Source organism: Mastomys coucha, unplaced genomic scaffold (assembly GCF_008632895.1).
Source record: "Mastomys coucha isolate ucsf_1 unplaced genomic scaffold, UCSF_Mcou_1 pScaffold18, whole genome shotgun sequence".
In the NCBI taxonomy this organism is placed as follows: domain Eukaryota; kingdom Metazoa; phylum Chordata; class Mammalia; order Rodentia; family Muridae; genus Mastomys; species Mastomys coucha.
Genome location: NW_022196900.1, coordinates 84,910,523 through 84,925,979, shown reverse-complemented (window position 1 = coordinate 84,925,979; position 15,457 = coordinate 84,910,523). Strand labels below are relative to the sequence as shown.

Here is a 15,457-nt window from a genome sequence, read left to right as displayed (position 1 = left end):
TAAACCAGTCCTGAGACAGGACAGGAGGCATGTGCCGGACAAGATGAAGGAGAATGATGATCAAAGCCAAGAACTGCCTAGCCTTCTTCTCCTGGAGTGTGATGCTCTATGACACCGCTTTGCCTTTATCTGTAGCTGTCCCCAGGAGCCCTGGAGGTGCTGGTCATGCACCCAGGTTCCGTCTCTGGAGACGTAAACTCAGGCTTGCATGCTTGTCAAGAACTCCACAGATGGCTGAGGCAGAGCTGTGGTTAGGATGTGTTGGTGAGTCTGTGGTGTGCTCAGGGATGACAATGACATCAAGCTTGCCCTTTTCTACTTAGCCTCACAGTCCTTCTCAAGGGAAGTATGCTGACAACATCTGACAGGGTGAAGGCTGACTACCAAGGCTGAGCTACAGTGGGGGCTGTTCCACTACAGTGGGCCTGTTCCGTGCTCATAACCGCCACTCTGCCATAAACGCATTGTGTTATACTCTAGGGCCTATGGCTTTCCCTTCCCTTCTATAAGCGATCTCAAGAACGCACACTCGTTCACCCTGGTCTCGAGGAATGGCATTTGAGATTCAAAGACCCAAAGAAAAGCGATTAATAAGTGAAGAGAAGGCAGACAGACTTAGGTGGTCCTCCATGATCCCCTCTTCCTTCCTGTACATACCCAGCCTCGGGTCTCTTCACAGGCTGTATCACGGTCTCTTTGCCTTCTCTCTTTCTCTCTGTCTATCTCTGTCTCTGTCTCTGTCTCTCTCTCTCTTGTGTGTGTGTGTTTACATGTGACATTGCATATGTGGGGGTGGGGGGCAACCTCAGGTTGTCTGTCCTCACTTTCCACCTGGCTTGAGACAGGGTCTCGTTGTCACCCCATAAACCAGGCTAGCTGGCTCCTGATTGTCCATGGATTCCTCTCTCTCTCTGGCTCCAGACTTGTCATGGGAGTGTTGGGGTCATGGATGCTCTCAGTACCATGAGCTGCCTTCACGTGTGTTGAGGGGATCTGAACACATGTCCTCACACTTGCACAGCAAACTGTTTCCCTGTTGAGCCTTCTCCCCAGGCAGGCCACACACTGTTATCTTTGTACCACTCTGGTATCTGGCATATAGTTGGGCCACAAAGAATGAATTAATCAGTGTATGCTGAGCAGGAGGTTTCTTAACAGGGAGCCTTTCCTAAGATATCACAGCCTTTCCCAGCTTCCGATTCTAGCTGAGTGTCAAAAAGTGGTGATCTGCACTCACTGGTAGTGGGGGAACCCCTCCATCTACTGATTGAGCATGAAATAGTTCAGGTAGGAAATGCCATGCAAACGGGCTCATATTGTCCTTCCTGGGCTTACTTTGGCAGGTGGGCATAGACTCTCCCAGGCTCCATCTGCCGTTGGCCTGGCAGCGGATGACCCTTTGGCCAGTGTAGTAGTAGCCAGGGTCACAGATGAGCATCAGCTGGGCCTGGAACTGATACTGGGTCTCAAAGATGAGCCTCCACCGGCCATGCTCCACACTGATGCTGCTGGTATCAGGGCAGGTCACAGCTAGGGGACACAAGGAACAGGGAGGAAAATTAGCTGACTGACTATGGAAGCCATCACAGGAGTCTAGAACAAGGGACTGAGGAAACTCAGTGTAGTAATGATGAATTGAGGAACGTTCTGGTCCTAGGCGGGTTTGATCAATGGATGAAGACGGGAGGAGGAGTGTGAGTGGGGGAGTCCAGATCCATAAAAGAAAGCAGTAAGACCTGCGTTTCGCCCGCATTAGTTACTGGCTGTGGGCTGCACATTCTATTTGGTCAGTTTTTAGAACTGCTTTTTTCCCCCTTTCTCTTTTGGATGATTCTCGAATAGCCAAGGCTAAGGGTGGCTTTCAACTTCTGATCCTCTTGCCTTCACTTCTGGGGTGATGGGATTACAGATGCCCTACCACCCATGGTTTATGCTGGGCAGACGCTGTTAATTGAGGTACACCCCTAGCTGGAAAATCCAGAAATCTGGATATTTATTTAAATTTTCTTGATTATAAAATGTTAAGAAGTAATATATATGTGTATATGTATATTTTGAATGGGGCAAACAAAATTCAAATCTGTATCATTGGACTACATATGGCTCATTGGGCTGCCTGTTTGTCTTTTGGTCCCCCAAATTATCACATCAGAGGACTGTGGTCAAGGGACATTCATGCAGCTTTCTGCTCATTTCAAGTGCTGTGGTAGCTTATGAAAGCACCCCAGAGCATGATGGGGTTCCTTCACCGTTCAGAGTAACTTGCAATGGGGACTATGGTTGATAGACGCCCCCTCTTGTCCTCCCTGGGTCTCCTAACTCCCGCCCCCTGGGCCAGGCTTTCTGCTCTCTACTGAACTTGAGGTCCACTCCATACTGGAGTCTTTTCAGCTTCATACCCAGCTCCTCCCACCACCGCCCCCACCTCCCTCAGACTCACGGACACACTGTGGGGGGACATTGCTGTTGCTCCACAGGCCAGTGTCCAGACACTCTGCTGTGGCCTCGGCACCTGTCTGGAGGTGGTAGCCTTCATTGCAGCTGTACACGGCCTTAGTCCCCACCGTGTACTCCTTGCCAAACACAATTCCATTTTTGGGAGCATCAGGGAGACCACAGGAAAGAGCTGGCAAAGGAGAAAGGATGTCATGAGCATTTCTGACTCAAGATGTAGCGAGCATACATTTTCATCTTTCCTATTAAGGACCTTAAAACTTACTGTAGAAACTAACAAACGGAAAGAGACCCCTAAGGAAAGATAATAGGAGAGTCACCGCCAGGGATATCAGGAAAGAAGGCATCGGAGAACAGGGCGGAGGTAGATATGTGTTCCCAGATTAAATGTAGGGACAGGGCTGCAGCTCAAGACTTACAGGGAAGAGCCGCAAGGTCAGACTTCCTTCTGTCCTGTGCAGCAGGTGAATGTCAATGCACTCAACCTCTGAGAAGAACCAAGTGGCCCCTCTTCCTTAGAGTGTGTGGACAGAATCCCTCGTGAGAGTCAGGAATGCCAAGGTGGGGGTTAGCATTCCAAGCTTCTTAATAAAAAAGAAATCTTATTGCATTTTATTTAATTAATTTGTGTGTGTGTGTGTGTGTGTGTGTGTGTGTGTATGTGTGTGTGTGTGTGTGTGTGTGTGCTGACTCGGCTAAGTTTTCTAGAACTTCTGAAGACTCTGGACTAGGACTCCATTTCTAGTCTGGAAGTATATTATTGTTTTGTTTTCATGTGTATGTGTGTTCTGGTGTACGTGGGTAGGGGCTTGTGGATGCCAGAGGACAGCGTTAACTGTTGCCCCTCAGGTACCAACCTAGATTTTCGGGGCAGCATCTTTCTTGTGCCTGGGGCTCACCAAGGAAGTCAGACTGCAGCCTCAGAGATCCTCTTGCCTCTGCCTCCACAGCAATGAGATCACAAGCACATGCTTATTTATAACCCCCGGGCTTACTTATTTGTGTTCTGCAAGAGCAAACTCAGATCCCATGCTTGCAAGGCAAGCACTTTACTGACTGGGCCATCACTCCAGCCCCTATGACTTTGTTTTTTTTTTTTTTTTTTTTTTTTTTTTTTTTTTTTTTTTTTAGTGTTTATTGAATATACGAAGTGTGATATTTCATCATGACAGAAACATATGCTCTTATAAGGGGAAAAACAGTCAGAAATTCTAAGAAGTGATGCATGGGAACTGAATGGGACATTTCAGGGGTCTGCTTGACTCATTTGCTTTAGGAACCAGACCCCATGCCTCTCTGCCTTGGGAGTCCTTCCAAGCTGCTAGGAAGAGGCAGGTTCCTTCTTACCATGGGGTTCGTAACAACAATCTGATAACAGAACTTCTAGTCATTTCCTGTCTCCTATCACCATCTCTCTGGTGGTGCTGGAAACAGAGCCCACTATTCATCCGTCATCCCCAGAGCTGGAGATGTATAGACCCTCAGTAAATGTTCGCTGAAGGAATGGCCTATCACCAAACCCTGGGAGACTCACACGTGGCCTGGACTGCTCCTGAGACCAGCCCGAGGTGACTTGGAGCTGAGCTACTTCGGTCCCGCTGCTCACCTTGACAGAGAGGAATGGACTCACTCCATAGGTGGTAGCCTTGGGGGTGCCGGGTACAGATGGCCATGCTGTGTCCCACCAAACGGTAGCCTGTGTTGCAGCCGAAGTGGATGGAGCCGCCCGGCTGGGTGGTTGTCTGTCCCAGGATGAAGCCGTGGAGTGGAGCCTTAGGCAGGCTGCAGTAGGGGGCTGAGGAGGGAGAGGAGGCTCAGTGGAGGAGTGTCCATGTGCTACTGCCGGAGCAGGCAGGCTGTACCCTACCAGGCCCGCTTCCCCTCCCCACCCCTTATTTCCTCTCCCATTGGCAAGTTCTTTGCTATTTAGGAAGGCCTGAGCGGTTGACACTGAACACTGGTTAAGTAAAGCCAGAACAAGATCAAACAAAACAAATCAAAACAGAGGGTAATTGGAAACTACACCAGCAACCTGCTCTGTGAGTCGTGATGTCCCCTTTGCAGCCTGAGCACAGCCCAGGCTGCCTTCAAAGCCTGTGCGGTGGAAGGCAACCTTGTAAAGCAGGGCCCAGTGGGACAACGGGTTTCCTAAACATGTGACACCAACAGGAATCAGCTTTTGTGACTTAGGACAAATCACTGGAGCTTGTTTAGTTCCAGTTTCCTTCCTGCAATAGATGTTCTCCTCTCTTACATGTGCTCCCCTCCCACAATAGGTGCTTCCCTCCATCATAAGTGTCCCCTCCCTCATAGATGCTCCCCTCCCACAATAGATGCTCCCCTCCCACAATATGTGTTCCCCTCCCTCAATAGGTGCTTCCCTCCACCATAAATGCACCCTCTCTCAATAGGTGCTCTCTTCCCTCATAGGTGCTCTCCTCCCTCAATAGATGCTCCCCTCCCTCATAGATGCTCATACAATTTTAAAAAAAGAGACCGTGTTTGATAAGCATCCCAGTGTGGTGTGGGTCACTTAGTGCTCAAAAAAAAAAAAAAAAAAAATGGTTGCTCTCTGTCATTCTGTTGTGTTGAAGATGCCTAGGGATTTAGGATATACATTTCCCTATAGGGCTCATTCCCTGTCCTCCCAATGTATGGGCTAACATATTTCATTCATTTATCTGGTAAAGAGTTCTCAGGAGTCCATTAAGCTCCAGCTGCCATTGCAATCCTGGGGTTACAATAGCTAGGGAAGTAGACCAAAGTCTCAGACGGGGGAACTCATACCACAGACCTTGCAGGGGTTCTTAGGTTGTGTGACAGTTGTCATCAACAACCTGACAAGGCCTAGGATAACCTAGGGCACAGCTCTCTGGGCACAGCCGGGAGGGAGTTTCTACACTACATGAATTGAGACAGAAAGTCCATCGTAAATGTAGGCAGCAGCATCCCATGGGTGGCTCCGAGGCTGAGTAAGAAGGAGAAAGCGGGCTGAGCACCAGCATCCATCTCTCCTCTGTATCCTGACTGTGGCTGCAATGGGACTGGGTACCTCAGGCTCCTCCAGCTCCCAACACCTTCCCATCATCGTGACATGCAGTATCCTGGCATCCTGTATCCTCATACCACACGCCAAGACAAAGATAAACTGCTTTCCTCCTTGAGTTGACTTCATCTGGTATTTTATCATAGCAATGAGAAAAATGACTAATCCCAGTTTGTTCTGTGAGGTTGTGAGAAAGATGAGCCAGGGGCCTCCCTTCATGCCTGCTTTCATTTGCCTGAGCGTCTCTGGCTGAGTGTCCTGGATAGACAGGGATGAGAGGATTGGGGGCCAAATCTCATCCTCACACGCTCTCACAGAGAGGCCTTGGACTTCCTGTCTGAGGGCTATGCCCCTGTCCAGGCAGAAATGGTATTTTAAAGATGCATGCTCTCCTGCAATGCCTCTGACATGTACAACTTGCATCTAGGTACCACCTTCACCCAGGACTGGAAAATCCCAGATACAGAATACACATAGTCACTGGGAAAGACACAGGTGTAAGTTACCATGTCTGCTGTGTCTTAATTATTAAGTACTAATTACCGTACCGTGTAATGAATTTCTTTCCTACATGGCATAAGTGCTGTAATTACAACCGACTCATTACTTCTAAACACATTAGTCTCTAAGCAGAAAGGCAAGGGGAACTCCTTGAGAGCTCTTGGCTCCAAATTTAGCAGCAGGGGTAGGGAACGGCCATGTTCCCTCCACTGGAGCAGCTGCCAGGAACCCCACCCTGAACTCCCCTGGTGGGTATCTTGGGGTTTCTTTTTCATTTTGAGGAAATGGAGAACCAAACAGTTAGGTGTTTTGTCAAACAACACTCTTGTCAGCAAGTAACAGGACAGACCACTGATCATGGGTCATGACTCCATCTTTTCCCCAACCAATGGCACGCGGGAGAGGAGAGTGGGGGTCGGACCCACAGAGGAAGTGGACTTTGAGAGAGTAAAGTAGGGTTCCCCTCACTCCATTGGTTACTGCTCACCCTCAATGGTTTTTAGAACTCCCCTGGGTTCACATAGTGTGGGCTGGTCTTGTGGTGAGGAGACCCATGAGAAGATATGGACAAATGGTTCTTCAGGCAGAACTTCATGATTCATCAGAACATCCTTCCTGACCAATATTCTTGTGTGTATGTGTGTGTGTGTTTTTTCAGTGTATGCAAGTGCAGGTGTGTGTGCAAATGTGTATGTGTGTTTCAGTGTGTGCAGGTGTGTGTGTGTATGTGTGTTTCAGTGTATGCAGGTGCAGGTGTGTGTGCACATATGTATGTATGTGTGTTTCAGTGTATGCAGGTGTGTGTGCTCACATGTGTGCATGTGTGTGTCGGTGTATGCAGGTGTGTGCGCACATGTGTGCATGTGTGTGTCAGTGTATGCAGGTGTGTGTGCACATGTGTGGAGGAGGTGGAGGTTAACTCAGATGTCATTCATGATGTTGTCCACTTTAATTTTTTGAAACAAAGTCACTCATTAGAACCTGGAGCTCACTGATTAGGGTTGGCTAGCTGGCCAGAATGCTCCAAGGATCCTTCTGCCTCTGCCTCTGCCTCCCCAGGGGTGGGATTACTAGTGCACAACCCCACAACAGCCTGCTTCTTACCTGGCTGCTGGGGGTTGGACTCGGGCCCTTGTGATTGTGTGGCAAACACCTTACTGGCTGGGCTATACTCCTGGCTCCCTGCAACTACTATTCTTTAAAACTTTGTCTAATCCTGTCTGGCGTGCAGGCGTGTGGTGGGATTCCATGATCTGCAGGCCTTCCTTGCTGCTTTCAGGGCTGGAAAGCCCTGCCAGCAGCTCACTGGACTGCCCTTCAAAGCGGACACCAAGGTTTCGGCTTATCAAGCCAATCAATGGTGCCCACAGAGAGAGTTCAGAGAAAGTCTCTTTTCTCCATATAATTGTATCCCAGGGAAATTTTTATGAAAGGCATGACCTTTGATCTGACCATGCCCAGACAATATGGCTTTGCAAAAAAAAAAAAGAAAGAAGGAAAAGAGAAAGTCTGTCAACTGCAGCAATGGATATGGAGACCGAGGACATAATGTTAAGTTAGTCAGGCACAGAAAGACAAATCCGTGTGTTCTTGTTCATGTGTGAAAGCTAGGGAAACTGGATTTTACACAAGCGGAGAGTATGGCCGGGCTCACCAGTGCCTGGGACTAGTAGAAGGCAGGTGAGGTTGAATGAGATTAGCCATTGACCACAAAAGTAGAAAGGACTAAGTTCCCATATTTTGCAGCACACGTGGGCAGCTGTAGCTCATCAAGTACTGACTACACATTCCCATGGTAGAAGAATGGATTTCAGCGGTCTCCAACACAAAGAAATAAACTATTTTTTAAGGAGACGAGTATGCTCATTGCTCCCATTTCGTCATTGAGGTTGTCTGTATGCATCAGAATGTCATGTTCACCTCACAAATATGTCCACTTGGCATCCGTTAGGGAAAGAGTAATAACGACAGAGATCTGGCTTGTACAGCAGGGGGAGGGTTCCCTCTGCTGCCTACCCTATGTGATTGTATGTCAGTCAGTCAACGGACTTGTGGTAATATCTCCCAACCAGCCAAGGGGCTAGCATGCCCCTGGGTCTCATCCAATCTCATATTGAATAGTTAGGATCCTGGAGACATAGGGTGGGAGTGTGAGAAGAAGGAGATGTGGTTAGAGGTGGGGAAGGGGCCTAGACATGAAGAGGTGGGAGACTCCTCTAGTTTCATTTGGGCAGTGCCAGATGAGGGAAACTGAGAGCAGGAGGCAGCCCCACCTACACAAAGGAGAGTGAGGAGATGGACCATGGCTTCTTTAGACGCTTCAGGCGAGACACTTAAGGAGTTCGGCTCTGAGGTCCTTCTCAAGTGTACTCATGACCTACTCACCTGAATACCGAATCTTAAAACCCTTCCGGTTGTAGGCGTGGTCAGATGACCAGCGCAGGTACACAGAATTGCTTGAGCTGGTGACAATCAGGGGAGCCGAGTAATTCCCACTGAGAGCTTTCAGTAGAGGACTTTGTCCTGAGGGACCTTGGGCGAGAAAGACACAGCGTTATAGGACATTCTAAGTCTAGAGAGGGGTAAAAGTATAGATATGGCCTGGATGGCTGGGCAACTTTGCTTCTGGTGGCCTTGCTGAAGGATCTCTTCTGTGCAGCCTTATCTGAAGCAGTGCTCTGGGGTCAGCAAGTGAGATGAAATCTATTTGCTGGTCGCCTGGGTCAAGCAGGTAGTTGATGGGAGACCTGTTTTTCAAACTGGGACCCTCTTCTAAATTCTCTTGTGCATGCTAAAAATAGCATGGTGCCCACCATATATAGACACTTTGTTTATTGAATAGATATAAATAGAGAGCCACGGAGCCAGAGGAAAGGGATGGCTCCCTGGGTTAGAAGTAAGAACACTTCTCAACATGGCTCCTTAAGGCTCCCCAGGAAGGTACCTTCTCCTATTTTCAACCTTAAATATCTGGATTGCATCTCAGGGCTCTGGTCCAAGGAGTGCAATATAAATCTGGGAAACTCATAACCCAGGATTTATAGTCCTGGAGAAGGCTGTGAGTGACTGTTCCAATACACTGTTGAGACAGCTCTTGGAAGTTTGAGAGAGTAATGGGCTACATTTAACAAAGTAGAACCATTTGAGCCGCTGTGGTGAGCTGGGGAGGAAGGGGTCCTGAAGTGAGGAGAAGCAACACACTTCAACAGTTGAAGAAATAAAACCCCTTCTGCCTGATAACTGTTTACCTTGGGAGAGCCTGGGGAGACTCCATGGGGCTGATGAAACCAGGCTCCTTAGGAGTAAGTGGGATGAGAAGACCCTGAGGCACAGAGGTCAGGGGTAAACACTTCATGGACTGAAAGAAGAGCGCCACGGTTGGAGGTGGGTAGCAAGGCTGGGGTGGTAGCTGAAAGGACTGAGCTACGGGCCCCATGGGGATGGCCCAAAGACTGTCATTACTCCTAAGGGTGAGCTAGCTGGGCAGCCAAGAAGAGCAACTAAAATAATATGAATTTATGAGCAAAGCAGCCACCAGAAGGGAAGAGAGCACCTGCGAGGGAAAGATTCAACACTGTCCATCTTAAAGAGCCGAGCCAGGCTTCATTTCCCCTTCATTCAGAATAGTTTGGGTAAAGGAGAGGTTGGAAGCCCCCTGAAAAGGACACTAGAAACTGACATCAGTTGGATATAGTCGTCATTCCTCTGGTTCTTCCCTTTACGGGCACATCACAGTTTACTTGTATAGATAAATCTTGGAGACATAAGAACAGAAATAAAGACTCTGGATACGGAATCTGGAGTGAAGCTGACACCTGGGCATCCGAGTCCTACCATGGCTGTTCTATCGGGCAGCAGCACGTGGGGAGAGAAGCCTTCTCTACCCCAGGGTGCACTTCTAATCAAAGATCCCCAGGTAGCTGAACCACCTGTGGCATCTTTACCAGAGCAGGTAGGCATAGTCTTGGTTACTCGCAATGCAGTTGTGGATCTGCAGTGTGCTCTTCTATAGGTTGTCAGGGAGGGGGAGCAGAAAGAAGCAGATTGCGTTGGCATGAGGCAGGCAGCAGTATACGTTCACAGTTACGTCCCAGGGCTCTGCTAATAAGCCTGATCTTTATCATGATACAATGAGAAGAGATGGGGGATCTGAGTATCCTGCAGGATGTAGCATCTTGGTTCTTTAAATAGGATTTGTTGAAACCACTGGGAAACTTCGTATAGATATCTTAGCCACTTTCATATGCTCTAGAGGAGAAGAGATAAATCCTACAACGTTTTCGATGGTATTCTGAAGGGTTCATTGGTTTGAGACACGCTGAGACGTTTTCTCTAGACACAACAGCAAATGACAGCACCTCTTGTCCCAACACTAAAGAAACAGTTTGGAGTCTGGTACACCTTCTTGGGTTTTGGAAGAAGCCTACTCTCCACAAGGGACTACTGCTGGGATCCACTTACTGGCTGGTATTCAGGGATTCAGGTTGGTATTCAGATCTATCTAGACATGAGCAACAGCCATATAACTCATCAACTCCCAGGTCTCGGGTTTCTATGGTAGAGGTAGACATGATGTAGTGCCGTTAGAAAGTTCTGATAGGAAAATGGAACTCAAATAACCCTAGGGGCTTGAGGAAAGCTGTCTGTCTCGGGGAACCACATGCCCTTTGAGGGACTCACCATCAAAGATCTCAAATTCATCATACTGCTTCTCGCTGAGGAAGTACTCCACCGTGATAGAGATATTGTACTCTGGCTCAACCCTCACCAGCCAGGAGCAGGTCTGGAACTGTGGGTAGCTTCCGGGATAGCTCTGGCTAAGGATCACACCAGTGGAGTCTGTCAGAAGCTCATTGGTCGGGCAGTGCACTGGGAGAAAGAGAGAGACACTATGTACATGGCATGGAGACAGAACGGGGCTGGGATTATTAGCCTGTCCATGGAGTAGAGTATCTCTGCAAAGTTAGTATTGGGTATTTAAACAAGTCCTCGCATTTGCCATTATACTGCCCCATGGCAGGGAGTAACTTCAGATCCCATGTTAACATGATAGTTTTGCGGGCACTCACTGCATGCCAGTTGGTTGAAATAATTTCCTAGCTTGGGTGTGGGTGCTGTTGTCTGGATTTGAGGTAAATGGGGGGCAGTATCTCTATATCTATCTATCTATCTATCTATCTATCTATCTATCTATCTATCTATCTATCTGCACAGTATGCCACACGTACCCAAAGAGCTACTCTACAAAATGGGTTTAGTTCGTACAAAGATAGAAGAGGTCAGAAGTAAGCTGCAGACAATGGGTCAAACACACCTGGACTTAGAGCCCAGCTCTAAATCCAGGAGCAGGAGTACACAGGTACTCACCAAGTGTGTGTCCCCCCCAATAAATTATTCCCTTTCAGTGTGATGGCTTTTCCAGCACAAGCAAGATGATGGCTGTATCCTAGAAAACATTATGCTACACTACATCAAACCACATATGTAGAGTCTGCAGCATAATGTCTCAACGCTCCACAGAGATGGTGGTGGTAACGAAGGTAACTGCATCAGGAGCAGGCAGACCAGCAGGGTTGGCTGCCGCCTGATTCATAGCGTTAAGGTGGTTAAAGGAAACAATGTTGTCTTAATGAAGACTGTGTGGACCACGAAAAAGAACAGCAGGAGAAGGTGGAGAAGCAGGAGAAGAGGGGATGGAGGAGGGAGAGGAGAGGGAGGAGAAGGAGGTGGGAGAGCAGAAGTAAGAAGAGAAGCAGAAGGAGCATCAGAAGAGGGAATAGGATCAGGAGGAGGATCAGGAAGAGGATCAGGAGGAGGAGCAGTAGGAGGAGGACCAGGAGGAGAAGGATCAGGAGTAGAAGGAGGTGGAGGAAGAGGAGCAGTAGCAGGTGAAGAAAGAGGAGCAGTAGGAGGAGAAACAGGAGGAGAAGGATCAGGAGGAAGAGAAACAGGAGGAGGAGCAGGAGGACTTATGACACACCACAAAAGGAGAGGGAAGAGGCTGGTACAGAGGAGCCCTGCATATCCCAGGCACTGGGGAGGTGCTCTGTCCTGGAGTACAGGGAAATGCTGTAATAGTCTGCATGGAACAACTTTCTGGACAAATTGCTTCTGTTTGCTCAGTCTGAAGCTGAGGCAAGGCTTCTAGGACTGGATCGGCTTTCTCCAGACCCTTGGTAGCTGTGCAAGTTTTCCCACCCCATAGCAGTCGGGAGGGTCAGATGCCATTTTCACACACTGAATGCCTCCCACTCCTCACAATAGCCCATAGCCTACGTTCAACCGCTGTCTCAGTTTACAGGGCAGTTACCAGCTCTGTGACTCCTTGGGTGCTCAGGGGTGGGGAAGGATTGGATTTGGACTGAGCCGGGATAGCCTGGTGAAGTGAGCTCATCTTTTCCAGGCGCCACACTGGGAGGCGGGCAGCTGAGGTCTGGGTTTACGGGGTCACACACATAGGACGTTGGGTACGTTTGACCCCGGCAACAGAGTGACATTCCAATTTCCCCAAGCTAATGCTCGATTCCCAACTCCAGAGAACACCTGGGTAAGGAACCGGGGACAGCCGGGCTCTTTCACAGGTGGGGTCCTTGTAAAGGCTCTCGCTCACTCTGACACCATAACTCATTCATCAGACACCATTAACATGGTGACCGCTTTTCACTGGGCAGGGACTGAGCTGAGAACTGGGGACAGGAAGAGGAGCGGAACCAGGGTTCTGTGGGGGTGCTGTTTAGTATAATTACCTTCACATATTGGGGGTGGACCTTCAAACTGCAGGTAGGTTCCCAGCTTGCAGGTCAGGATTTCACTCCCCACTAAGGTAAAGCCCGGAAGGCACCGGTAGCGGACGATGTCACCTGTCAAGAGAGACATAGGCATCCCCTGGAGCAGTCTGATTCAGAAGAGTTGTCATCTTTCGGACCTCAAACCCACTTCCCTGGAAGGTAACCAGCACACCACCTCAGCTCTTCAGGAACCAGCTCCATGCTGGACCCATGGCCCAGACAACTGCTTCCCTCCCCAGCTCAGCCTCCTGGGTATTTCCTAAGAAATTCTAGGCTACCTTAAAGCTTTTGAATAGCAGAGGGAAGCCATGCTATTAGCTCCTCCTTTTTGGGCTGGGTGAAGGAAGAGGGTTTGTATTTTTGAGATAGATAGAATAGAACACTGATAGAACACTGCCACCCCCATGGTCTGGGCCTCTGTCTCCCTCTGCACAGATGGAGCCACTGCCCCAGTCTCCATGGCCTCCTGGCCCCTCTGGGACGCCCTGGTTTGAGATCCCCACCATTTGGCAGTGGTACCTATGTTGAATTCTTCATTCTCTGTGACCACTTCAGCATTGGGGAGGATGGTCGGGGGAGGGCACTTGGTGAGTGGATAAGCTGGAAAGACAGAAAGACACAGGTCAGGGGCAAAGTATTACTCCTGGGCCTTGGACCAGTTCCTAACAATCTCTGACTTCATTCATTTGCCTTGCAGACGTGTCTTTATTTTTGTTGAACTGACACAAGTTCTTATGATGTATCCCAGGCTGCCCTGGGCTTACTGTGTGGACAAGGATAATCTTTATCACCAGATCCTTCCTGCCTCAGCTTCCCAAATGCCAAGATGGCAGGTGCTCACCACCATGTCTGGTGACTGACTCAGGGGGGGGGCTCTGAATCGCTTAGGGGAGCACACTACCAACTGAGCCACATCCCCGGCTGTTTAAGTGTCAGATATATATTCCTGAGTAGTTATCTGTGTGCAGGGCCAGTTTGGCCACACACTACTTGGCTTCTCTCCAGTCATCAGGGTTTGGTACAAAACCCAAGGAGTGTGCTTCAATCCAGTAATGAAGGACAGAAGTATTACACTGCAGACCTACCACTCAAAGATGTGGTCACTTTGACATGCAGTTGCTTTAAGAGACACAGCAGCCAGGGAAGAACCTGACTGTTACAGCCTTGGTCCCCCGTCTTCTTCAAGTATAGGAACAATGTTAACAAGGGGACCTCTGTGTGCCTTGCTTGCTCAGCTGTCCAGTTCAAACAGGCTATGGTTTTGGGTTGTATCCATCCTTGTTTCTTATCCAGTGCCTCTAAGTCACATACTCCTCCTAGTAAAGCCTTATATTGTTTTAAATTAGCCATTCCCTTGGGCTGGAGTTATTAAAGGGCCTGTTTACCGGAAGTATATCTCAGCACCTGTCATATCAAACTAGCAGTATTCGCATCTAACAGGATCCAAGAAGCATTCAGTGATGCTACTGGCCTGAGGGTGGGGTGGGGAGGAGCATGGCTGAGGACATCCTCCACGCAGGGTCACTTCTGTATTCCAGTCCTCCAAATCTCCCAACACTGACCCTGCCGTGTGTTTCACCTGTGAGCCAGCGATTAGATATCAAGGTAAAGTTACTTCCTCAAGATCCTGTAGGAAATAAATGACCAGGCAGGACTTAACTCCATGTCTGGCTGCTCCTGAGCTCAGGTCCTCCCAATGGCCACGGCCCAGCCTCCACATCCTGTGTGTGTCTTCTCCTCTGACCTTGGTCCAAACACAGCTGACCTCAGTGGATTCTCTAAACTGGAGTCTAGCCTGTGGGGCTGAGGCTTGGACGGTGCCTGGGTGTGGAATGGTCTGTGTGGAATTCTAACGTCTTTTATTACCTGGCTCACGGCTGAGTGCTATCGATCCTGTTACTGCTGCTGTGGCTGCTGCGGCGCCCACGATTGTTCCCCAAACCTCCACATCCCCAGCTATGTTTTTTAAAAAATGTATAATGTCATTAGGAACCCGGGGGGTTTTCTATGAAAACGGAAGGAAGGAAATTAAACGTATCCATTGTCCTTTCAGATGTAGCGGCTGTTAATCACGTGCTATGACTTCTTTGTGTATCTGTTCCCTGCATAGCTAAGGGGTTTTGTTTTAACAGGTCTGCACCATGCTGCATACACCTTTCGGTGCGCCTTGCCATCTGCTATTTTATCAGAAAACATTTCCCACACAATAAAATTTCTTCGAGAATGAGATAGAAATGACTTTGTGAAATCTAATCATATTCATTTGCTAAAATTTATTTCAGATGCTCTGGTGTTAACCAGTGAGTTTCTTAAGTTTTTCCATTTAAAACTGTGACAACATTATTTACCCATACATTACATTTCTCTCTCTCTCTCTCTTTCTCTCTTTCTCTCTCTCTCTCTCTCTCTCTCTCTCTCTCTCTCTCTCTCTCTCTCTCTCTCTCTCTCTCTCTCTCTCTCTCTCTCTCTCTTTTAATTTTAAAGACAAAATCCTATGTGTCCCAGGCTGGTCTCAGTTCAATAAGCAGCCAAGAATGACTTTGAACCCCTGATCCTGCCTCCATTTCTCCAGTGCTGGAATTTCAAGTGTGTCTCACTGTGGCTGGCTTCGGGGCATCTTTTGTGTTTTTAAACAGTCTTCCTTCTTTTCATTCTGCTGATTCTTTTA

The 15,457-nt window shown here is 48.6% G+C and overlaps 1 protein-coding gene across 8 annotated transcripts in view; it reads right to left on the bottom strand.

Moving 5' to 3' along the window:
• Window positions 1-15,457, bottom strand: part of Csmd2 (CUB and Sushi multiple domains 2) — a 582,522-nt gene that overhangs the window by 45,475 nt on the left and 521,590 nt on the right. For all 8 annotated transcript variants that reach the window (XM_031378716.1, XM_031378717.1, XM_031378719.1 and 5 more), the window contains 7 exons: window positions 13,309-13,389; window positions 12,748-12,861; window positions 10,682-10,870; window positions 8,387-8,533; window positions 4,061-4,249; window positions 2,441-2,626; window positions 1,336-1,530 (listed from right to left, as the gene is read on the bottom strand). In XM_031378716.1, the coding sequence (XP_031234576.1) occupies window positions 1,336-1,530; window positions 2,441-2,626; window positions 4,061-4,249; window positions 8,387-8,533; window positions 10,682-10,870; window positions 12,748-12,861; window positions 13,309-13,389 (1,101 nt within the window). The remainder of the gene's footprint in view (window positions 1-1,335; window positions 1,531-2,440; window positions 2,627-4,060; window positions 4,250-8,386; window positions 8,534-10,681; window positions 10,871-12,747; window positions 12,862-13,308; window positions 13,390-15,457) is intronic.